This window comes from Lemur catta, chromosome 4, assembly GCF_020740605.2.
Source record: "Lemur catta isolate mLemCat1 chromosome 4, mLemCat1.pri, whole genome shotgun sequence".
Classification (NCBI taxonomy): Eukaryota; Metazoa; Chordata; class Mammalia; order Primates; family Lemuridae; genus Lemur; species Lemur catta.
The window spans coordinates 70,724,901-70,750,295 of NC_059131.1; the positions used below are offsets into that span (position 1 = coordinate 70,724,901).

The window sequence follows — 25,395 nt, forward strand, 5'->3', positions numbered from 1 at the left end:
ATTTGTTAAAAAGACAGAAGCCCGCGTCCTACAGTGGATCTGCCGAATGAGGATTTCCAGGAGGCACTTCTGGTGTATGTTTCTAACAAGGTGCCCGGGAGATACTGGTGGCTCAAAACTAGATATTACTAGTCTATAGGTCTTTCCGTGCCCCTTTGCCTTTCTCCCACCGTCCCTTGAGTTCAGCAGAGTGATGGAGAAGGGAGGACTTTGGGCTCTCTCCTGCTCCAGAAACGAGAATCACTTAAGACACAAAATATATGGGGAAGGGGTCTGCTGTGGTGTGAATGTATGTGTTGTCTCCCCTCTTGCCAATTCATGTTGAAAACTAACCCCTAAGGTCATGGTATTAGGAAATGGGGCCTTTAGGTAGTGAGCCCTTATGACCTAAGAGGCCTGAGGGAGCTTGTCAGCCCCTTTGCCCCTTCTGCCACGTGAGAACACAGAAGTCACCATCTATGAGGAACCGGCCCTTACCAGCCCTTGAATCTGATGGCAGCTTGATCTTGGATTTCCCAACCTCGAGAACTGTGAGCAACAAATTTCTGTTTTTTATAAATTAATCAGTCTAAGGTATTTTGTTATAGCAGCACCAACAGCCTAAGACACAGTCTGAGTATTAAAACAAACAGTGGTGTTCTGGGGGCAGTCTTCAGAGAAGGGGAGACTTGTGAGGACTGAGAGGTTAGTTTATCAACCTTAGGGGGTTAGGAACAAATAATTCAAAATCAAGGCAAAAAGTCCATTCTCCTTTCTTGCTTTTTGAGGCTCTGTTTCACTTTTCTGTCAGTACTTCCAGTGGTACAGATGGCCAGGATGGCACAGCAAGTTCCTAGCAAGCAAGCCCTATTCCTCCCAAGCAGGAGACACTGCCCGGGAACCAGGGTTGGCACAGAGGAGTTTGCATTCCCATTTTCTGTGCTCTCAACCAAAAAGGTGAAGGGATGGACAAATGAGAAAAGATTTTCATTTCATTGATGGCTCAATATTACTAGAGATGGGTCTGTTTCAGACGAACTTGAGAGGCACTGCCTGTCCATGATACCTTTCCTGTTGGCCTGCTGCAATGTCTGAATTCTCCACTCTTAAATTCCATCCTCTGGGACTGATCTTGACCTAGAGGTCCTTGTTACAATGCACATTTGTTACCCAGAAGTTAATGAATAGCTTAACAGAAATGTTCCCTCTCCTGCTTAGTGCTCAAGTGTGCCATTTGATCTCTAAGTACTGTCAGGGGAGCTCCAGTCCTATAGGCTTCCCCATTACCCCCAGAATTCCTTTTGCTGCTCCTTTTTTTTTTTTTTTTTCTGAGACAGAGTCTCACTCTGTTGCCCAGGCTGGAGTGCCGTGGCGTCAGCCTAGCTCACAGCAACCTCAAACTCCTGGGCTCAAGCGATCCTACCGCCTCAGCCTCTCGAGTAGCTGGGACTACAGGCATGCACCACCAAGCCCGGCTAATTTTTCTATGTATAGTTTTAGCTGTCCATATAATTTCTTTCTATTTTTAGTAGAGACAGGGTCTCACTCTTGCTCAGGCTGGTCTCGAACTCCTGAGCTCAAAGAATCTGCCCGCCTTGGCCTCCCAGAGTGCTAGGATTACAGGTGTGAGCCACCGCGCCCAGCCTGCTGCTCCCTTTAGTCAAACACTTCTATACCCCCCAACCCCTTGTGACCACTGCTCTTTTATCTATCTGTATAGTTTTGCCTTTCCCAGAACATCATATAAATGGAATCATACAGTATGTAACCTTTTGAGACTGGCTTCTTTCATTCAGCATAAAGCCTTTGAGATCCATCTAAAAATATATTGTCATGTGTATGAATAGTTCATTCCTTTTTAATTCTGAGTCCAGCTGTCTTTTAAGGAAGGTTGTTAGAAGGTGCTGTACAATGCATCCACTTATAACCTATTTACCAGAACACATGGCCACATCTAGCTGCAAGGAAATGTAGTGTTTACTCTTGTGCCTAGCTAAAAATTCTATTACCATGGAAGATGGAGAGAAATGATAATGAGAGACATCAGATTTTAAGAACAATATTGATAAACTAGTTTATTGAAAGGAAGAGCAGATAGCAAGAGCATCTCTCTAAATCAAACTAGCCTGGGCTGGGGATGGTGGCTCACACCTGTAATTCCAGCACTTTGCAAGGGCAAGGCAGGAGGATCACTTGAGGCCAGGGGTTCCAGACCAGCCCAGCCTAGCAAGACCCTGTCTCTCTCAAAAAAAAAAAAAAAAATTAAATTAAAAAAAAATTAGCCTGAAGAAGATGGCTTATTCTAAAAAGCTAAAGGAACTTTAAGAACTAATTACAAGATACAAAAATTTGAATGATCAGCTGGTCTTTTTGTAAGGCAGAACTGAAGTACAGAAACTCCTAGACATTCTGGGCGTGCTGTGGCAGACAGAACCTCCTTAACTAATGTGGGATGTTAGGGCACCACCACTCTAACTTATCTGAGTAAAGTGCCCCATGGTAAAAGTAGGAATCTATACACAATTAGAGCTTAGGCATATACAGTCATTTTTTTTTTGGACTAAAGATGCCCAGTGGTAGCCATTGTGCAAAAAGATATTAAACAAATAAAAACATAGAAGTAAAGAGTCAGTCTGGAGGAAGAGGTGGAGCAAGATGGCCAAATAGAACCCTCCAGCGATCATTCCCCCATGCAGAAACACGAAATTGAAAACTTTCCATGCAAGAAAGCACCTTCATAAGAATCAAAAATCAGGTGAGTGATCACAGTACCTGGTTCTAACATTATAGCAAGGAAAGAGGCACTGAATAGATAGGAAAGACAGTCTTACATTTCCTATGCACCCCCTTCCTCATCCCCTCTGCAGCACTGTGCCAGTGAGTGGAGATAGAATCGGTGTGCTTGAGGGAGAGGGCAAGACTGTATTGGCTTCAGGTGTAATATAGTTAGTTTGAGAGAATGAACAATATTTGATAGCACAACAAAGTGACTATAGTCTATAATCAGTTATGGTATACTTTCAAATAACTAGAAGAGTGAAATTGGAATGTTCCTAACATAAAGAAATGATAAATGCTTGAGCTGATGTGTACCCCAATTACTCTGATTTGATTATTACATATTGTATGCCTGTATCAAATAATCACATGTACCCTATAAATATATACCACTACTATGTACCAACAATAATTAAAAATAAAAAAAAATTTAAAGAGTCTGTCTGACCTGGAATCAGACCTAGATGCCAGAAGAAGCAGTGTTTTTTAGGTATAGTGTGAAATTGTGCCTGAATATTTCCCTTTCACCCCTCCCACCAGCTTCCAGATGATACACATGTACCTCAGGAAGGAAAGGTGGTAGTATAAAATAACAAATATTACCACTAAGTACCCAAACACCTTTGCCATCACCTCCCTCATAGACCAAGCAGTAAAACTGAAAATATTTATCACTAAGGGCTCAGGCCATTCTGCTAAGATACCACCTCTAAAAAGGCCACCTGCTGTAAAATGAAGACACTTTCATCAGAGAGAGAGAGAGGGAGAGAGGGAGATTGGGTAGCAGCAGCAAAGAGAAAGATGCTTTGATGAAAACTAACCTTCTTGCTAAAAAAAGAAAAAAGAGAGAAAGAGAGATGCTCTGAGAGACAAAGTGAAGGGGTACCCAAGAAGATGGTCCTGTAACTGCAAGAAGCATCCAGGAAGCAGCAAAGATTGCTGGAAGAAGCAACCTGTAGCAATTCAGGCAGCAGTTCGGGAGGCGACACACAGGCAAGTAGAACATCAAGGCACAGCAAATGTTATCAGTTGAAATACAGACATCGCAAAGCTACCAGCAGACCCTCTAATGAGGCTAGCTGTGGTGGCTCACGCCGGTAATCTTAGCACTCTGGGAGGCCAAGGCAGGAGGATCGCTTGAGGTCAGCAGTTCAAGACCAGCCTCAGCAAGAGCGAGACCCCATCTCGACTAAAGATAGAAAGAAATTAGCCAGACAACTATGAGATCCCATCTCTACTAAAGATAGAAAGCAATTTGCCAGACAACTAAATAAAAATTAGCTGGGTGTGGCATCTCATGCTTGTAGACCCAGCTAATTTGGGAGGCTGAGGCAGGAGGATCACTTGAGTCTGGGAGTTTGAGGTTGCTGTGAGCTAGGCTGATGCTATGGCACTCTAGCCCAGGCAACAGAGCAAGACTCTGTCTCAAAAAAAGAAAAAAAAACCCTCTAATTACAATTGACCCCTTCTTCTTTTATACTCCACCTCTCTTGTAAAGAAGCACTCATAAAGGGGAAGACTGAAATGCTATGGGGCAATCCTTTTTCTTTTAATGGCCACAAAGTTCTTTAATGGCCACATATAGTCAGCTCTCCATATCCACAGGTTCTGCATCCAAGGACTCAGCCAACTGTGGATCAAAAAATTAAAAAGTAACACAAGGACAAAAAATAAAAAACAATAAAACATAACTATTTACCTAGCATTTACATTGCATTATATATTATAAATAATCTAGAAATGATTTAAAATATATGGGAATATGTGCATAGGTTATATGCAAATACTATGCCATTTTATATTAGGGACTTGAGCATTCATGGATTTTGGTATTTGCAAAGGGTCCTGGGACCAATCTCCTGAGGACACCAAGTGAGATGTGGGCTTTAAGGTCCCTCCCCTTGGACCTGGGCAAGCTGGTAACTACTTTAACCAATAGAGTACAGCAGAAGTGACACTATTGATTTTTGAAGTTAGGTCATAAAAGGCTATACAGCTTCTGTCTTGTTCACAGGACACTCTTGGAGCCCTGAGCTGCCTTGTAAGAAGCCTGATTGCCCTGAGGTCACCATGTTGTGAGGAAGTCCAAGCACGACGAGAGTCTACATGTTGGGACTCTAGCCAACAGTCCCAGCTGAGCCCAGTCACAGGTGCCAGTCCGGACACAACCCTCCCAACTGAGGGTCCAGAAATCGTGGAGCAGAAACAAGCCATCTTTGTTGTGCCCCGTCCAAGTTCCTGACCCACACAATCCCTTGGCTTAATAAAATTGTTGTTTTAACCAACTAAGTTTTGAGTGGTTTGTTACATTGCTGCAGATAGCCATAACATTCTGTAGTTTGGCAGAGCCCATAAGCTGGTGGACCTAGGAGACATCTGTTTTACTCTATACAAAATAATTGTCTGTTACTTCTTGGCTGCTTAGCTTCCATATGCTCTTCCTAACTTTTTGAGAAAATCAGCTAAGATTCTCTTAATCTTCCTAGTAACATGTCAGATCAGACAGCCTGAACAACCCTCCTAACTAAAAAAAAAAATGTGCCAGACGATTACAAACATATTTATAAATACACTGGTGAGCAGGCATGAAAGTGAAAACTTTGCAGAAATTTTTAAAAATAAAGTGAGAGCTAGAATCCAGAGCAGCAAACCTAACTTTTAGACTGCTAAAACCTGGAGAACATAAAATTCCATACTGACAGTTACCTGGGGCATTAAAGGTAAGGCCTAGGGTCTGCCAATGGGTGGGGAATTCTAGAAAGAAACCCAGTTAGAATCCCAAAGTATAAGACTAACTGAATAATAAAAACTACCACACAGAAGAAACAGCAAGAAAATGTTAGTCTTGGATGTCATGACTTTAATCAAGTTCTAATCTTCTAGGATGGTCCAAACCCCTTAGAACAGCAGTCTGCCACAACCTCGCCTCAAGATACTGCTTTAGTCCCCAAATCTTATCCACCAGCCATTCATCTTGCTACAAATTCTTTCCACTTTTATCCTCTAGTCTCTACCTTTGCATGTGCTATTCTCTCTTAGATTGCACTTTCCTTTATTCTTAAGAAAGTAATTACTCATTCAAATGTACTAGTTATAGGAAGCCTTTTCCACCTTTTCCAGCCACAACTAATAGCCTCCTCCATTGTACTCTCGTAGTATATTGAACATGACATAATTATAGAATATAGTGCATTGTATTATAATTTTACATTCTGATTTTCCATTGGACCATGAGTTTGTTTGGGGCAGTAACTGTATCGTATTCATATTTTTAACAGTGCCTTGCTTATAGTAGGCAATTTAGGGTATTTTAAAAACTAAAGTGTAGACTTGTTTCTGAAATAGGATTTTATCATATTCCTTGTGTACTTTCAGTCTTTCCTGAGCTCAGTGGTTCTTAGCTTTAGCTGCACATTTGCATCACTTGCTGATCTTTTCAAACTCTTGTTTAAAAGTTTAAAGCTCTCCAGGTAATTCCAGCATGCAACCAGGGTTGAGAATTCCTGCGATGTCTCCAGCTTGGGCCCTTCCAGCAGCTCCAAGGCAGGCGGGCTGTTGTGCGCTCAAACTGTCAGGAGTCGGACCGGCTGCACAGTTAAATACACACGTACCGAGGCCCTTCTCTTCTTTCGACACAGATAAGCCTACAGACCCTGCTGCCTAGAGCCGCAGCCCCATCCTCAAAACCAAGCTCTTCACCTCTCCTTACAAAATTTCAGAATCAAATTCCTGAAAGTGGACCTGCGGAAGCGGAAACAAGCCCCTTCCAAATGCCAGAAGACTCGATGTCGTCCCGGTCTTCCCCCAGGGCTAGGAACGGGGCACAAAGAGCAAAGAGAAACATTTCCTTCGGACGGCCCTCCCATCGGGGACTGGAGGGACGCAACCTCAGACATAGGCCGTACTTCAGGGTGACCCTAAGTCTCCCAGGAACGCACAACAGCACCCTCTCCTCGATAAGGTAGTCGCATCGCTGAGTGGGATCCCGTGCAGCACCACCAGTCCCATTCTCAGGAGCATGCGCTCACACAGCTTTATTGACGACATATTAAAGCGCGCCGGCTGCGGAGAGCTCTGGGAGATGGAGTCCAAGCGAAGGCAGCGTATTGATTGGGAATTGCGGACGCCAGGACCGTTTGCGCAGGCGCGTCATTTTCCTGACCTAGAGAGACGCCGTCTTCCCTGGTCCCGAGCACTCTGTGCGGGAGGTGAGCGTTGCGTGTGTGTGTCTTCCAGGAGGGGAGTGAGCGCAGCGGCCAAGAGAAAGGGACACTGAGAACTTGGGGGAGGTGCTGTTGGAGCAGAACTAGGTGACGCGGGCGGAGCCAACCTGCAGTGTGTGTGGCGACGTCCCGTCTCCGAGCTGCGGACGGAAAGTTGTCCCCCGTGTCCCCTTGTGTGCGTTTGCTCAGTGGGGTGTGGGTACCCACTCTATGTCAGATCCCGTACTTTCAGCTTGGAGTCTTCCTCTGCCCCACCCGTTCCTTCTTCCCATAATGAATGCTTAATGAACGTGGGTGGAACTGACTCTAAGTCTGGGGTGTCGCCCGCTCCAGTCCCTCCCTCTTTCCCAGGAAGCGCCTCAAATTGCCTCATTTAGCTCCCTACCTTGGGCCTCTGCGCAAGTACTGGGGGTGCTTCATGGAGGAGGTAGGATTTGATGTGAAAAAAACACAAAAGTACCAAAACATTAGGCAGATTTGATAATTTTTACTGCTGTGCAGGAACAGTGGGAGACCGATGAAGAAAAGTACTCTGGGGCCTAAAGGTCACATTCAGGACTAGAGAGAGGCAAGGAATAGTGGCAGGGAGCCAGTTAGGAATGTGTGATAAGTCTGAGCAAACTGTTTTGGACCTGAGTTAGGATGGTTTTAGGGGTTGGAAAACATACAGATGACATTGGAAAAGAAAAGTCAAAAGGACCTGGTGACTAGGTTTGGGAGGAAAGAGAGTGAGGTGTAAGAGTTTGAATTTGGGACACCTAGGAGAATAATGGAACAGAATATAAAGCCAGGGAGAGGAGTTGATTTGGGAGTTTCCTAGAGAAAAAGGGTTTTCAGGTGATGGCAGAATGCCTACTTCAAAATTTGCAGTCACTTGGAAATGCAAGATAAGTTTGGAAGAAGAGTTGGGACTGGACTTGGAAACCATCTCTGTAGAGGTGGAAAATGGAGACCTCAGTGTGGATGGGCTTTCTGAGGGATAGCAAATAAAAATAATTGTAGAAAGACTAAGCTATGGGCAGCTCCATGTTTCCAGAGTCAAAGTAAGAAAAAGTCACAGGGAGACAACATTTTATTGGTTGGAGGAATTCAGCCTAGTGCAATATCATAGCAGCTACAATAAGGAAAAAACGACTGTTGAAATCAAATTAGAAATGCATTGGTAATTTTCAAGTATGCAGTTTCAGGTGTGTGAGGAGCAAGAGCAGAGTAACAGGGATCCAAAAAGAGTAAGTGGTGACAGTGTGGAAAAAGGAAAGCTTCAAAGAGAACTGTTTTGCTAGAGGGAGGCCGTGGGGTTCAGTGAAGATAGCAGAGATATTGGATAATGCAGGGAGCAAATTGAGAGAAAACAATAGTGGAAGAAAGTAGGACACAGGATGTAGGACACAAAGGTAAAGTCCTGGAGACACATTTCTGTCTTGTTAACCTCACACGTCTTGCTGCCTCACATGTAACAGGTATGCAACAAATATTTGTTGAATAGTGGGATGAATGAATGCGTGAATGGGTTGGCATTGGGCAATAGGAAGGAAGGAAACTTTCATTTGTTGAACAAACTGTATGATGAATGCTTTATGTTAATTGCCTCACTGTTTATAACTGCTCTGTGAGGTCAGGTATTAAGCAACTTTTGTTGTTTTTAGAGACAGGGTCTCATTCTGTTGCCTACTCTAGAGTACAGTGGCCCAATCATAGCTCACTGCAGCCTAGAACTTCTGGGCTCAAGTGATCCTCCTGCCTCAGCCTCCTGAGTAGCTGGGACTACAAGCACATGCTACCACGCCCAGCTAATTTTTAAATTTTTTGTAGAGATGGGGTTTTGCTATGTTGCCCAGGCTGGTATTGTACTCCTGTCCTCAAGCAGTCCTCTCGCTTCAGCCTCCCAGAGTGCTGGGATTACAGGCATGAGCCACTGTGCCTGACCTAAACAACTGTTTAACACTGTTTTATACAACTGTTGGCCTATGTAAGTCACCTGAGGCTTCATAGTTAATAATTCCATGCCTGTGGAATGCTTTCTACCACACAGTGCTGTCCCCCTTGAAACTCACTTCTCCCTGCCCACCCCCAAATCTCAGAAATGCTGGATTTCACTATGTTGTTTTAATTAGACTCTTGATTGTAAGGAACTGAGACATTACTCAGCTAACTCAAGTAAAGGGAGTTAATGATAAGGATTTGCACAGAGCCCAGGAGGATTAGAGTCTTCTGGAAATCCCAGAATAAATAAGGCTTGTCTGCATGGAAATTGGAGCCCACGGGTGGTACTAGGTGAGGTGAGGGACTTCAGGGACAGGAATTCTTAGGTCTTTGCTCCAGCACTTCCCCACTAATGTGATAGAGCTGTTCATCCCTCTGCCTGCTTATTGTCCCACTGTCTATTTTGACCTTTTCTCTACCTCAAACCTCCCATTTGCCCACAGGTTCTGCTTCCTGGTAACTTTGGTTCCCCTTATCCTGTGGCTACTTCAGCACCTCCGATATCCCTTCAGCTCATCACTCACTTGTCCTGACTTTTCTTAGTTCCCATTCCTGAGGAAGGATGTCACCTTTTAAAGCCAAATCATATCTCAGTATACCAGTCACCTATGTATTGCCCACCTGTGGCCTAATCACTGTGGCTCCAGGAGTGACACACTCTGTCACGTGGTACAAAACTTGGCTGCCCAAGGGATGGTCCTTTAGCAGGGGCTATGAATGGGGTACTTTTCCTTTGAAGAGGCTACAGGTTTTCCTTGACATGTCTCATCCATATAGTCATTTACAAAATTGCTTATAGTTTCTGTCCAGTAATCATTCAGGACAATACTGAATGTGAATTTATAAATACTGTATAAACCTTAATATGTGCTGACTCCCAGGAATAGAACTCTCTCTCTAGGATCATGGTAAAACAAGCACTGTATTGTGTTCTAACTCATAGTATCCAGAGCCATTAGCTCTAATTCTGGTGTGGGCTGGGGTTGCTCTGGGCCTTGCTTTATTTTGCCCCCCTTTTTGTAGGGTATTGGGAGTGAGGGTGGGGACATATCTCACTGGTGTATGGAGAGTTCTTGCTTCATGAGTCAGAAGACTACAAAACAGGACTGGTCTTTCTCATGTGTTCTTACTCACCCCACGCCTCTGCCTCATTAGGACTCTGCACTTTTCTACAAAGAGAACACACAGGAGGGAATGGCTGCTGTGTCTCCGACAGCCAGATGCCAGGTGAGGTGGAGTTTGGGTTTCTGAAATACTCCAGAATGTAACCACTTCTCTTTCTCTGTCCTGGAACTGCTTTGATCAGACCCAGCCAGGCAGATGAGTAAGTCCATAGGGAGCACTTCCTTTCCATTTGACTTGAAGTGTCCTTCATGACCTTCGCTTGCCTTGAGCATGTGCCCAATAGCCTGTCACCAGGCAGACAACCCCTGGAGCTTTTGCTCTGGGTGATTTTGCCTAAAAGCCGATGGTATGGGTCTGATTGGAAGGTCTGGGGGACAGTGGGCTGCTTCTGGTCCTGACTGGCCCTTCAGTGTGTCCAGTATGGATTGAAAGTAGGCTCCAGTGTTCCAGAGAGTGTTGGATTAGGTGAGGGAGTGTGATAACACATTGTAGAGCAGCTCAGTGAGGTTGGAAGACTCTTATGTGGGTAGAGACATGTGGCTTGCTCCTTTCCTGCCCAAGGGCAGTCTTAAATTTTGTGCTCTGGCCTAGAAATTCTGCAGACACACTGGAGACTCATTTGAGGTTTTAGAATTAGGGGTAAAGATGCAATCCTATAGAATCACAGAGCATCAGAGTGAACTGAGAAGGATCCTAAAGATCTCATCAACACCGTTATTCTAAGGATTTGTAAAAAAAAAAAAAAAAACAATTGGCAAAATTTCAATAGGTTGTAGATTAAATAATAATATAATATCGGCCGGGCGCGGTGGCTCACACCTGTAATCCTAGCACTCTGGGAGGCCGAGGCGGGTGGATCGCTCGAGGTCAGGAGTTCAAGACCAGTCTGTGCGAGACCCCATCTCTACTAAAAATAGAAATAAATTATCTGGACAACTAAAAATATATATAGAAAAAAATTAGCCAGGCATAGTGGCGCATGCCTGTAGTCCCAGCTACTCGGGAGGCTGAGGCAGGAGGATTGCTTAAGCCCAGGAGTTTGAGGTTGCGGTGAGCTAGGCTGACGCCATGGCACTCTCTAGCCCAGGCAACAAAGTGAGACTCTGTCTCAAAAAAAAAAAATAATAATAATAATATAATATCAATGCTATTTTCTCCATTTTTATTATTATACTGTGATTATAACAATAACATGTCCTTGTTTTTACAAAATATACATGAAATATTTAGGAATAAAGGCACATGATGTTTGCAAGAGGTTCAGGAAAAAGGAGAATGTATATATACAGAAAGACAGGAAGATAAAGCAAATGTGCAGAATGTTAACATTTGGGGAAGCTAGGTGAAGGGTACATGGGAATTTTTTGTTCTATTCTTGCAAGTTTTCTGTAAATCTGAAAAAGAGTCCCTGATATTTAGAGGCTCAGCTATGAGTACAATGGTGTAGAAGTATGACCAAGAACTTTGTGTCTTGGGTGATTATGCCACTTTCCCCAGATGCTTCAAAGCCCTACTTGGTTAGAACCATTTCCCTTCTACCACTTCCATGTCCTCAAGGGTTATCATCTTTGTGACATTTTGGTCTGGTCCAAGAAAAGAGAAGAGTTAAGAGTAAGGGAGAATATGATTGTGTTTTCAGGAATTGGTGACATTCGAGGACGTGGCTGTGGTTTTCACAGATGAAGAGTGGCAGCATTTGGTGCCTGTTCAGAGGGACCTCTATGAGGAGGTGATGCTGGAGAACTATAAGAGTGTCATCTCACTGGGTAAGGAGAGTTCAAATCTGTACTGTGCTAATGTGAGATAGAGGGGCTGAGAAATTGATACCTCTTTTCCACCCACCAGGGTTCTGAGCCACCCAAGAGACAAGGTAAAAGAGTCGAAAGACATGGTATAAGGGTATAGCAATAGTCGGCTCCTTCATACTGAACCCCAGCATTGGACAGACATGCTCCCCCAGCTGTGAACAGTGCTGGGCAACCAGAGAGTCTCTTGCTCAGCAGCCTGCCCCTGCAGAATGGAGGGAGAGCCAGGGAGGGCTGAGGGATCAAGTGGAATGTATGCCTGAGGCAGGGAGCTTCAGGCAAGGAGAAGAGGCTGAGTTCCCTATACCCAGTTCTCCTCCCAGCTCACCAGTCATGTAACTTACTCAGCTCCATCCGGAGGACTGAGCTCTGAGCCAAGGGGCTATATTGTTGATAGGGAAATTTCTCCTCATGGAAGCCAGAGGAGGGGAAAAGAAGTATTTTCCTGTAAAAAGAGGGAGGTGTGGGGGTAGGAATACAGGGTTGTGCCTCTGAGTAGATCACCAGAGATGTGCTTGATTTTGAATATTTGTCTTATGTACAGCCTTAGATGCTCAAAGAGACACTTTGCAATTATAGAGACTTGTGTGACAAAAGAGAAAGTTAAGAGCTACTGCTGATGTCAGGTATTAGTGAGAAGTGAAGCTGGGTTCCTGTAGGTAATAAGAACCTCTCAGGAGCTTCAAGTACCAGGCTGAGAGAGTCCACAGATTGAGAAGCAGGCTTAAAATGACCAGCAGATGGCAGTAAAACGAGTCACTGCAGATTTCATACAAGGCAGGTCAAAAAAGCAAGTGTTAGCACCCCCAGATTAAGCTAATCAGGCCAAATAGTTTCCCAAACAGAGTAGAATGTTTGGGAGGCATCAAGGGAGACTGCTGAGCCTTTGTCACTGGCTTTGGCCAGGAAGAAATATTGAGTAAAATGGAATTCCTAAGCTCAGAGACAGGAAGCCCCAGGGAGGTGATGGGTATGGCTGTTCTTGTAGCAGAGAATCAGCATATAACCTGAGAGATGATCCTTGGGCCCAGTAAGAACGTGCCTCTGTTTCCCAAGTCAGGGCTCCAGTGCAAGGTAAGTTTAGAGCTCAAGTCTGTTTCCAGGAGGGAATCTGTTTTTTTATATAACCAAAATGGATAGGTTCATTTCTAGTAATTTATCCTAAGGAAATAATAGGATTAGCAGTCCATGGTATATAAGAATGTTCATCATGCCATTGTTTGTTAATAGCAACACATTAAAAACTTATTAGCAGAGGATTCATTAAATAATGTTATTCAATACAATGTAATATCATATAGCCTTTAAAAGATGAGGTAGATTTGTGTTAGTTGAAATAAAATAATATTTTAAATTTATTATGTTAAAAAAATCAATTTTATGAATCAGTATTATTTCATTAGCCAGTTTTTTTTTTTTTTTTTTTTTTTGAGACAGAGTCTCACTCTGTTGCCCGGGCTAGAGTGAGTGCCGTGGCGTCAGCCTAGCTCACAGCAACCTCAAACTCCTGGGCTTAAGGGATCCTCCTGCCTCAGCCTCCCGAGTAGCTGGGACTACAGGCATGCGCCACCATGCCCGGCTAATTTTTTCTATATATATTTTTAGTTGTCCAGATAATTTATTTCTGGGTTTTTTTTGTTTTTTTTTTTTTTAGTAGAGACGGGGTCTCGCTCAGGCTGGTCTCGAACTCCTGACCTCGAGCGATCCACCCGCCTTGGCCTCCCAGAGGGCTAGGATTATAGGCATGAGCCACCGCGCCCGGCCTCATTAGCCAGTTTTTAACAGAATGTATCTATAGGTATCTTTTGGTACCAAAATGAATAGAGAAAAAAAATGAATACAAAGTATGAAAGGTGATTTTTCTTTTTACTTGTACATATCTCTAATTTTCCTACAATGAACACGACTGACTTGTCTCAATAAAAGGACAGTGCTGAAGGTAAACAAACAAACAAAAATGAGTACCTTTGTTATACTTTTTTAGTCAAGGTGATCTTTTTCCATTCTTACCTCTCCTGAGCCAAGGCCCTCATCCTACCATAGTTTCCCATTCACTTCATGGGGAAGAATAAACACATTAATTCAAATGGATTTTGTCAGTCTTCTGACCAAGTGCCACTTGTTCCTTTTTATTAATAGAACCTCAGTCCTGGCCTCCATTCAGAGGTTCCTCTGCCTCATACTCTATATTCTTGGCCTGAGCATTCTGCCTTTTGCATTTTCTCTCTGAAAGACTTCAGAGGCTAGGACTAAGGTTTAGAATAGTGATGTATTTTCATCACATACAGCCACCTGGCTTATTTCTTTCTTCCTGAGCAGGACTTCCAGTTCCTCGACCCGATGTGATTTTTCGGTTGAAGAGAGAGGACTGGCCATGGATAGTAGATCTTCATGGATCTGAGGAGAGAGAATGTCCCAAAAGTGTCTCTCTAGGTAACTGAGATGAACAGGGTGGGGAAGAGTTGTTTTGTTTTGCCTTTGTTTTTTGGCTGTGTGTAGGGCAGTATTGGGTATCATCTTTTTCTGAAATGCAGGTGGTCTTCTTTATTATTTATTTTATATCACCCACTAGGTTTCATTTTTTTTCATCTATACCTCAAAGTAGTATTTATCTATATTCACCAAATGTTTATTTGCTCGGATCTTTCATGTTGCCCACTCACACTTTGATATGCCTATTGATTGCCATCCTCTCCACTCAGCATACTCTCCTAATTGTCCTGGCCATGTTCCCAATGGACATTCTCCTGTTTTCTGAGAAGTCCACCATCAATTCTGTTCCCTGCCGCCTTCTTCCTTTCTAAGTCTGTCTCTCCCTAGAGTGTAAGACTATTTGTAGAAGCAAGCAATGCAGTGACCATGCATTACTTTCAAATTCATCATAGTATCTCTTCTTTCTGCTGTGCTGTTTTCCTAGCACTGGAATAAAAACTTACATCTGTGTTTTCTGTTTGTTCCAGACTGGGAGACTAAGCCTGAGATTCAAGATGTTTCAGAAGAAGAAAAATCAGAAGGAGCATTGAGGGAAAGCCTAGGAAGGCAAGGTCTTCTGTGTCCTAAATTTGAAGATCATGCACCAGAGGGTGGGTTGGAAACAGAGAAGGAAAGCCCTGCAGTAGAGACTTGTAAGAAATCCCTTTCCCAGGAGAAAAGCTTTTTACAGCAAGGGTCAGCCTCACCCAAGAAAATTCTCACTAAAGAGAAAGACCAGGAATGCAGTGACTGTGGGAAGACCTTTTTTGACCATTCATCCCTTATCCGCCATCAGAGGGCTCACACCGGAGAGAAGCCCTATGACTGTCATGAGTGTGGGAAAGCGTTCAGTCACAAGAGCAGTCTCAACAGACATCTGATGTGTCACACTGGGGAAAGCCCCTACGAATGCAGCGCATGTGGGAAGGCCTTCTTTGACCGTTCGTCCCTAACTGTGCATCAGCGAATTCATACTGGAGAGAAGCCCTTTAAATGCAATGAGTGTGGAAAAGCCTTCTTTGACCGTTCATCCCTTACTCGACATGAGAGAATTCACACTGGGGAAAGTCCTTATGAATGCCATCAATGCGGGAAAGCCTTTAGCCAGAAAAGTATTCTTACTCGCCATCAGCTAATTCATACTGGCAGGAAGCCCTATGAATGTAAGGAGTGTGGGAAAGCCTTCTATGGCGTCTCCTCACTGAACAGACATCAGAAAGCTCATGCTGGGGAGCCTCGCTACCGGTGCATTGTGTGCGGGAAAGCTTTCTTTGACCGCTCGTCCCTCACACAACATCAGAAGATCCACAGTGGAGAGAAGCCATATGAATGCAGCGAATGTGGAAAAGCCTTTAGCCAGAGATGCCGGCTCACACGGCATCAGAGAGTTCATACAGGAGAGAAGCCCTTTCAGTGCAGTGTGTGTGAGAAAGTTTTTAGTTCCAAATCATCAATTATCCAACATCAACGACGTTATGCCAAACAGGGAATAGACTGAGTTGGGTGAAAACTTGAGTCAGATAAAAGACCTCCATAAAAATTTGAGATACGTCTCCCCTATCTTAAACAAACCCACCATTTGCTCATTCTACCCATTCTGGCTACTGTTCTCTCGTCCTGCCTCTGCTCCAGAGTGTTTAATAAGCTCTCTATTCCTACCGTGTTGTAGAACTGATGAGAGTGGGCGGAAACTAGGAAATAACTCTTAAGATTCGAAATTTTGGAAAGGTGTGTCAGACAGTAGGGTAGATGTTAGGAGGAGATCCAGAGATACACCTCTTGTCTGAGAATGTAGGCCCCAGGTATCACTGCACTTTAAATAATTGGAGGCTGAAACAGTAAGGAAAAGCCAAAATTATATCAGAGCACCACTGGTGTTTTAAGAACAGTTGTTTAGATAGCTGGTAGTCCCTCTCTCTTGGAGCTTTTTGGGCATGAACCTTTTCTCTTGTGTCCCAGCTTTTAGATCTCTTACTACCATACTGCTAATAGCACTTACTGAGTGCTTATTATGGGGTAAACACTCAGCTAAGAGTTTTACAGGGAATAGATTCATTGATCCTCTCACTAACCTTGTGAAGTAGGTACTGTTACTGTCCACATTTACAGATGAGCACACTGAAGTTTAGAGAGATTAAATCACTTGCCCAAGGTGACAGACATAGCTGGTGAAAGGTGATGCCAGGTCTTGGATGCAGGTCTACTTTCAAAGTCTATTCTCTTTACCATTATGCTTTAAGGTTGGTTTGTGTTATAATTTATGTACATATATTGTCTCAACTAGATTGTAAGCACTTGGAGGTGGGACTTAGATGTTTTTGTATCTCACACAGTGCCTTACAAATGATAAGTGCTCAGTTAATATTTATCTGACTGACTGACTTTTCTACTTAACAGATTCTCTCCATACAAAACACATCTTCGATTCACATCCTTTGAATTTTCACAGCCCAGCTTGTACCTTTATCATCCCTGCTCCCATTACTACAGTAGTCACTTCTTAATTCTAGTTCTTTTCCTCCTTCCTTCATTACTGAAGAGGGATATGCTAAGCTATGGTACAGTAACAAGCCCCCAAATAAACAAAGATTTATGTCTCACATAAAATCTGATGTGAGCAATTCTGTGTTACTTCATCTTCATCATCCATAACATTTGGTGTCCAAAATCACCATGAAGGAGGAAGAAGTAGCTAGAGGGATTTGTGGGATATTTTTAAGGGCCAGGCTTACATCCCTTCTGTCCACATCCAGTAAGCCAGAGCCCAGCACCTGGAGGCTAGGAAAGCAAACAAGCACCCAAGAGCCTCTGCCACAGTGACATTTTGCATATTACTGTTAGGCCAGTCTTTTCATATGACCCCTTCCTGCCCGTCATTGCCTTCCTCAAGCCCTAAAACAGCTCCCTATTTAATGAAAACTTCTCTGAATATTTAAGGTCTGCCTTAATATAATCCCCATTGCTGAACTTAACATCCTGACTCCCAAAACTCTTATTACCTGGGCCGTGGCCTATATTTTTATTAAAAGACAGGCACTAGGTGACTGTGACTGCAGGCATCTGCATTCCCTTTCTATTTGCTTAAGTTGAAGTCCAGAAAAGGATTTGGTTCTTAGTTCTGAAAGGCTGTCTGAAATTAGATTACCCTACATGAATCCCATTGGATCAAGATGAATTTCCCTCAGAAGTTAAAAGTCAAATTTGAGAAGCTGAATTGCCAAACAGACCCCTCCCCAACATACTAACAACCTATTATTCTTGGTCCACCTTAGAGCAGATAAGCAGCAGGGAAGACTTTTTATGTGTGGACTTTTGAAGCTACTTGAGGGAAAACATGGCACATGTTGGGTGTGGATAATATCTGATATTGTTTAATAATGTGAATTAGAAAATAAAAGGAACTATTGACAAATTGTTGGCTATGGCTGTCTCAGAGTTCTGAACCTTTAATTTACTGCCTTGTTAAAAATAAATTGAGGGTCAAGTATTTCCTTAAGACATTCTGCCATTGTCAGCAAGATGAGATTGGAACAAATTCAGAATTCTAATCATTTTTTAAATCTATTATCCTTAGAAAAGATAATAATGGACTTTTTGAGTACAGTGATAATTGAAACAGGATGTAAATTTGATAGTTTTCCCTTTGTTCCCTTTTTAAATTTGGTGATCTGCAGAGCATTTTTTAAAATGTGGAATACTATTCCATCTCTCGCTAAAAACTCTGAAGAAAGGGGCATTTTACCTTTTAATTGATATGTCCCAATATGGCATGCAGTAGTGGAGGCCTTAAATTTTGAGGTTGTAGCTTCACCTAATGACCATTAGTAGGCTCAAATCTTAGAAACAAATTGAAATTTGAAGTATGCCAGCATTCTTAAGGTATAAGGCAAAAAAGACTGGGTAGTGTTTCTAAGGTTTGAGCCTAAGACTTTAAAAGAGGTTTCAAAGGGGGTGCTGTGGCTTGCACCTATAATCCCAGTTACTGGGGAGGCTGAGGCAGAAGGATTGCTTCAGCCCAGGTGTTCCAGGCTTAATGAGCTATGACTGCACCACTGGACTCCAGCCTGGGTGACAGAGCAAGACCGCATCTCTAAAATTATTAATTAAAAAAAAGAGTTCCAAAGGAATGAAGTAATCTCTGTGGTCCCAAATCAGTCCAATCTAAATTTTAAGAGAGAGTTGAGTACTTACTACAAATGAACAGAAGCACTCCATGAGTCAACTCTTTAAAGTGAAGGGTCAGCAATGCTAGAGAACCTTCAGGTGAAGAGAATGTGGCAGATGGAGGCAATCTGGACACTGCAGCTTGGCACAAATGGTTGGCAGGACCACCAGTCACAGAAATGTATCTGGGGTGTCAGGATGCCAGGGTGGCCAGCTTTGGAGCTCAGCTCCACCCACTCCCTCACTCCTCCCCAGGCCTGCGCTTCCAAGAATAACCCCCTCTGCAAGTCTTACATGATAAATAGCACAGAGCTGAAGAAGGGGCCTCGGGAACAAGGATACCAGGTTAGATAACATCAATATGTTCATTTTCAATAAAAAGCCAGAACAATGATTCCTCAGGAAGTCTAAGAAAATGACTGCAATGGATGTCCAGTTCTTAAGTAGTCTACTGTGTAGTCCCCAGCCCCTGGGCTGTGGACTGGTACTAATCTGTGGCCTGTTAGGAACCAGGGCATATTAGGAGGCTCTCAGATCACTGCCTGAGCTCTGACCCCCACCCCCATGGAAAAATTGTCTTCCATGAAACTTTGCACAGCAAGAGGTGAGTAGCAGGTCGAGCCAGCTAAGCTTCATCTGTATTTATAGCTGCTCCCCATTGCTGGCATCACCACCTGAGCTCCGCCTCTCCCCCTCCACCACTCCCCATCCTCCTGCACACCCCGTTTGCGGAAAAATTGTCTTCCATGAAACCAGTCCCTGGTACCAAAAAGGTTGGGGACTGCTGATGAGGCAAGGCTCCTGTGGTAAAAAGGTAAAAAAGAAGTCAATAGGTCGTGTCGAGTTAGAGTGATAGGAATCCTGGTGAAGGTGTCCCTGAAATGCATTTACAAGAGTTTGAATACACTGGGGAAATGTATATATTAGATTGCATTGATGGTAGAAGCATGGAGATCATAAAACACCAACGTGAGGACTATATGGATACAGTCCTGGCCCTGGAAAACTGTGGCACCTTTTCCCTCCAGCACCGTGAAACACCAGGTCAGTTTGAAGAGACCCTAATACTTATGCCTGAGTGCAGGTATTTTAAGTTAGTGCTATCCAATAGGTACATAATACTAGGCCATGTTTTAAAAAGTGAAAATAGTTGAAATTAATTTTAATGTTTTATTCAAATATTTCAAAAATCTCATTTAAATATCATTCTAACATATAGTCAATATGAAAATTATTGAGATATCCTACATTCTTTTTTAAAAAAAAAAAACCTAAGTCTTCAAATTCTGGTATTTTACACTTACAGCGCATCTCAGATTTGGGCTAGCCACATTTCAAGTGCTCAATAGCCACATGTGACTAGTGGCTACTGTCCTAGATAGTACAGTGTTGCACTCATTCTCCTTTCAGATATCTGAAACCATGTGAGTGGAGAGAAATTGCTCAAGAAAAGGGATAGTGTAGGAAGAGAAAATGGTTTAGAACAGGTCCTTGAGGAACATCATGATTTTAAATGGCTGAAGAGCCATTGGAGGAGAATGAGTAGGAGATAGAGAGGTAAGAGAAATAGTAGGTGAGAGCAGTGTCACAAGGTCAAGAGAAAAGATGTTCAAGAAAGAGGGAATGGTCAAAAAGCACTCAAAGTTGCCAAGTAGTCCAGGGAGACAAAGCCTGAGAACTGTCCACTGGGGTTTATCAGTGACATGGATGGTGCAGCCAAAGTCATACTGGAATGAATTTAATTAATACAAGTGAGAAGTAGAGGGTAGAAATGGTGAGTGCCTACTATGCTGTGCAGTTTGGCTTGGATGGGAAGGAAAGGGTGACAGATGGAGGGGGATGTGAGGGAGTTTAAAAATGTTAAAATTTCTTTAAAAATGGAAGAGATATGTAGACCAAATGGAATAGAATAGAGAGCCCAGAAATACATTCTCCTTATATGGTCAAATTAATTTTGACAAGGGTGCCAAGACCATTCAAAGGGGAAAGGACAGTCTTTGTAATAAATGATGTTGGGACAACTGGATATCTAATGCAAAAGAATGAAATTGGACCCTTACCTTATATCATATGCAAAAATTAACTCAAAATGGATCAAAGACCTAAATGTAAAAAATAAAACTAGAAAGGTCTTAGAAGAAGACATAGGTGAAAAGCTTCATGACATTGCATTTGGCAATGATTTCTTGAATATGACACCAAAAGCACAGTCAATAAGAAAAATAAATAAATTGAACTACATCAAAATTAAAACTTCTGTTCATCAAAGGACACTTGCCAGAGTGAAAAGGCAACCCATGGAATGGGAGAAAATATCTGCAAATCATATATACAATAAGGGGTTAATATATGGAATACAGAAAGAATGCTTACAACTCAATAACAAAATAACAACCTAATTGGAAAATAGGCAAAGGACTTGAATAGACATTTCTCCAAAAAGACATACAAATGGCCAAGAAGCACATGAAAAGATGCCCAACACCACTAATCATTTAGAGAATGCAAATCAAAACCACCATGAGATGCTATTTCACATCCATAAGGATGACTATTATAAAAAAAAAATAAAATAACTGGTGTTAGTGAGGATGTGGAGAAACTGAAACTCATACACTGTTGGTGGGAATGTAAAATGGAGCCATCAATATGGAAAACAGTATGGTGGTACTTCAGAAAATTAAAAATGGAATTATCACATGATCCAGCAATTCCACTTCTAGGTTTATGCCCCAAAGACTTGAAAGTAGGTACTTACAGATATTTGTACATCCATGTTCACAGAAGCATTATTCACAAGAGCCAAAAGGTGGAAGCAACTCAAGTGCCCACTGTTGGATGAATGGATAAAGAAAATATAGCACAGACGTATAATGGAATAGTACTTGGCCTTAAAAAGGAAGGAAATTCTAACACATGCTACAACATGCATGAAACTCAATATTATTTTCAGTGAAATAAGCCAGTCACAAAAGAACAAATGCTGTATATATGAGGTACTTAGAGTAGTCAAATTCATAGAGAGAAAGTAGAATGGTGATTTTTCAGCGTCTGAAGAAAAGGAGGAATGGGGAGGTATTACTATTTAATGGGTACAGAGTTTCAGTTTTGCAAGATGAAAATAGTTATGGAAGTGGACGGTGGATGGTTGCACAAGAATATGAATGTACTTAGTGCCCCTAAATCATAACTTTAAGATGGTTAAAATAGTAAATTTTATGTTATGTATATTTTACCACAATAAAAAAGATACTAACATTTGTATTAGGACATTTTCATGTGCAGAAGATAGAAAACGCCATCTTAACTTGCTTAAGCCTAAAGGGAACTACTGACTCACATAATTGCAAAGCCCAAGTGAGGGGGGAGCGAGATAAAAGAAGTAGGAGGTGTATAAGACCAGAGAAAGTTTTAAAATATCCTCCCAGAGAACTGGATCAAGAGCTGCCTAAGAAATGGAGGCATCCAAGGTAGGGTGGTGGTTCCAGCTGGGTCATGTGAGCAAGGCTATGAGTCAGCTTCGGTTCTTCACTTGTGGGCTTTCCACCACTTTTATCTAAATGTGGCCATTATCTAAATGTGGGGGAGTGAGGAGGTGAGGGTGGGGGAAGAGAGGGTTGAAACATATCTGTATTTCAACTTTGATAACACTTTCTCATCTTTCCTGCTTATCCTTTACCATTATCTCCTTCCTCTTCTTTCTGGATTCATCCAGTAGTGAGTGATAGTTCACTTTCTCAAGTGCTAGCCTGTCTCCCTACTTATCCCCTGCTGCATATGATCCTAGACATGTAACAAACTGCCTTCATCATTCCCATGCTTCTAATGTGTATCTCCTATTTTTCTGCATATGTCTCTCCCTGAAATGCTCTTCTTTTGGCTATTCACAGGGTTAACTACTTTCTTTCAGATCTCAGCTTAAATATCACTTCTAGATGACCACTCTTAAGGGTCCCTCCAAGGAAGCTCCCACTCATTATTTCCTTCACTATACTCATCACTATCTGTTATATTTTATTTAATTATTCATTGTCATCTGCCTAGTACTAACAGACTATAAGCATCATGAGGGCAGGGATTGTGGCTGTCTTGTTCATTAGCATCCCAAGGGTTTACTATGCCTAGCACTTAATAGGCACCTTAGATGATAAAGATCTAATGCATGAAAAATTGAAACTTAGTGGGCTAAATCCCCATCTTCCACTTCTAATCTCTATTCCTCTCTTTTGTTCTGCCATTTTTCATGCTCTCCCTGTTGTTTTTCTTTCTAAGGAGCTACCAATAAATCAGGTAATATTTTGCATTCATTCTTTTTCTTAACATATACAATGTTTTATTTTTTATCAGCACTAAAAACCAGCGATATTTATTTTCTATTTGTTTTAGACCAGAAGGCTAGAACTGAGAGCCAGGACTCAACATGAAGAAGGCAGGATGTTTCTAAAAAAGCAAAGTCACAAATAACATTAATGGAAAAACTCAGAAAGTAAGGTCCTCTAGGCCCTGCACTTGAATCTGAAAAACCTGAGGGCAGAAAGAAGGAAAATCCTTCAGGGGAAACTTTGAAGAAATCTTCCCCCAAGGAGAAATACTCAAGGCAAGGATCCACTCCTGCCAAAAAAAACCAATAGTAAGGGGAGAAATTTTGAGTGCAGCATATCTAGGAAGACTTCTATAACCACATATCCCTTACCTGCCATCAGAGGACTCATACTGGAGAGAAATTTTATGACTGTCAATAATGTGGGAAAGCCTTCTGCTAGAGAAGTAGCCTCAAGAAATACTTGATGTCTAAGATTGTGAAGAGCCCCTTTGAATGCAATGAATGAACTTCTGTGATCAATTAACCCTCACTGAACATCAGCAAACTCATACTGGAGAGAAACCCTTTCAATGTAATGAATGTGGCAAGGCCTTCTTTGTCCCCTCATTGTTTACTCAACATCAGGGAATTCACACTGGAGAAAGTCCTTATGAATGTACAGAATGTGGGAAATCCTTTTGCCAGAAAGTATTTTTGCTCACCATCAGCTCACTCACACTGGAAAGCAGCCCTATGAATGCAAGGGGTATGGCAAAGCTCTGTCTGATTGTTCACCCCTCATTTGCCACAGGAGAGTGCATAGTGGACAGACATCTTTTGAAAGTAATAAGTATGGGAAGGTTTTCTTTGACTGCTCATCCCTTAATCAGCATCACAGAATTCACAGTGGAGACAAGCCCTATAAATGCATGGAATGGAGGAAAGCCTTCCTCCAGAAAAGACAGCTCGTTCAACATCAGAGAGTGCACACTGGAGAGAAGCCCTAGAAATGCAGCATGTGGAAAAGTTTTCAGTTGCAAGTCCTGTATTTCCAATATCAGTGATGTTATGCCAAACAGGACTCAGAATATCAGGGAGGTGCTTCAGCAAGACAAATGATCCCCATAAAGACTTAAGATGCTTTTGTTCAAGATAATGAGGATTTATGTTTGAGCACCTTCTAACTACTACTTATTCTCATGCCTCCATTTGGTACCACAATCTCAACAAATAGTCTCAATGGGCCATGCTGTGGACTTCCCCTGGAATGCCTCAAATTTGAGATAATACTCTGAGGATCCCCAAACTGGTCAGAAGCTCTCTCCAATCAACATGCTTTGTAGGTGTTTGAAGGGGACTCTATTGCTAGACTGAATGCTCCATAAGAACAGGAATTATTTCTTATCTGTGCATTGTTGTGTCCCCAGTGTGGTGCCTGGAACTTATCACATATGTTCTGAATGAATGAATATATGTCTAGTGATGAGAACTTGAGCCCCAATCAAGTGTACTTTGTAGAACTAGAAACTTCAGTAAGAAAATAAACATATATCTATTTAGGACTTCAAATGCCTTCACTATAGTTGTGCTATTAGCTCTTAATCCACTCCTCTTATAGCTTCCTGGAGCTTTGATTTTGGTGACATGTTCTTGTTCTTCACTTCAGATTTCAGGACCCTTAGTTTCCCTGAACTTTGGCTCTTCTGTCCCATAACCTGACTTCTGGGCTCTGGCAGACTAGCCCATCACCAAATATTCTTGTTTCTAGGGTAGTTGTTGTTTTTTATCTTTGTTTAATCTCATTGATGACCAAGATTCCTTAGTCTGGCTCTGCCAGTCCATAGACACCCTGGACACACCACCTTCCCCTTCTAATCCTATATTTACTTGTAGCTGCTGAAGGGGAAAATATTAATACCAAAAAGTTCAAAGTCCAAGCAACAACAAAATAAATAAGTGGGACTTGATTAAATTAAATTAAAAAACTTCTTCACAGGTAAGGAAATAATCAACAGAGCAAATAGACAACCTACAGAATGGGAGAAAATATTTGCAATCTACACATCTGATAAAGGGCTAATATCCAGCATCTACAAAGAACTCAAACAAATCAACGAGGAAAAAAACAAACAACCCCATTCAAAAGTGGGCAAAAGGCATGAACAGAAGTTTTTCAAAAGAAGATAGACAAATGGCCAATAAACATGAAAAAATGCTCAGCATCACTAATCATCAGGGAATTGCAAATTAAAACCACAATGAGATATCACCTTACTCCTGTTAGAATGGCTTTTTTAAAAAGTACAAAAACAATAGATGCTGGCATGGATACAGAGAGAAAGGAACACCTATATGCTGTTGGTGGGACTGCAAATTAGTTCAACCCCTGTGGAAAACAGCATGGATATTTCTTAAAGAACTAAAAGTATACTTACAATTTGATGAGCAATCCCACAACTGGGTTCCTACCCAAAGGAAAATAAGTCCTTGGGCCACACTGGCACTCTTGTGGATGAAGGAGGCCAGTGTGGCTGTAGCAGAACAAATTAGGAGAAAGTCCTAG

General features: G+C 42.2%; 1 protein-coding gene across 4 annotated transcripts; it reads left to right on the forward strand.

Annotated features, from left to right (window-relative positions):
* The first annotated feature begins 6,881 nt into the window (after positions 1 to 6,881).
* Positions 6,882 to 17,771, forward strand: ZNF2 (zinc finger protein 2). 4 transcript variants are annotated; one of them, XM_045550109.1, is made up of 5 exons: positions 6,882 to 6,965; positions 10,119 to 10,190; positions 11,728 to 11,854; positions 14,210 to 14,326; positions 14,854 to 17,771. In XM_045550109.1, exons 2-5 carry the CDS (start codon positions 10,158 to 10,160, stop codon positions 15,861 to 15,863), a joined length of 1,287 nt encoding a protein of 428 aa, XP_045406065.1. In that variant the 5' UTR covers positions 6,882 to 6,965; positions 10,119 to 10,157; the 3' UTR covers positions 15,864 to 17,771. The 4 variants fall into 4 exon arrangements, with proteins under 4 accessions (XP_045406065.1, XP_045406066.1, XP_045406067.1 ...); XM_045550110.1 differs by having other exon boundaries at positions 14,213 to 14,326; XM_045550111.1 differs by lacking the exon at positions 14,210 to 14,326.
* Positions 17,772 to 25,395: the final 7,624 nt, after the last annotated feature.

Excerpts from the sequence above, each read along its gene's own strand:
- ZNF2 (XM_045550109.1), top strand. The coding sequence starts at position 10,158 with ATGGCTGCTGTGTCTCCGACAGCCAGATGCCAG. Across the intron at positions 10,191-11,727 it reads CTCCGACAGCCAGATGCCAG|GAATTGGTGACATTCGAGGA; the intron begins GTGAGGTGGAGT and ends TTGTGTTTTCAG. Across the intron at positions 14,327-14,853 it reads TCCCAAAAGTGTCTCTCTAG|ACTGGGAGACTAAGCCTGAG; the intron begins GTAACTGAGATG and ends TGTTTGTTCCAG.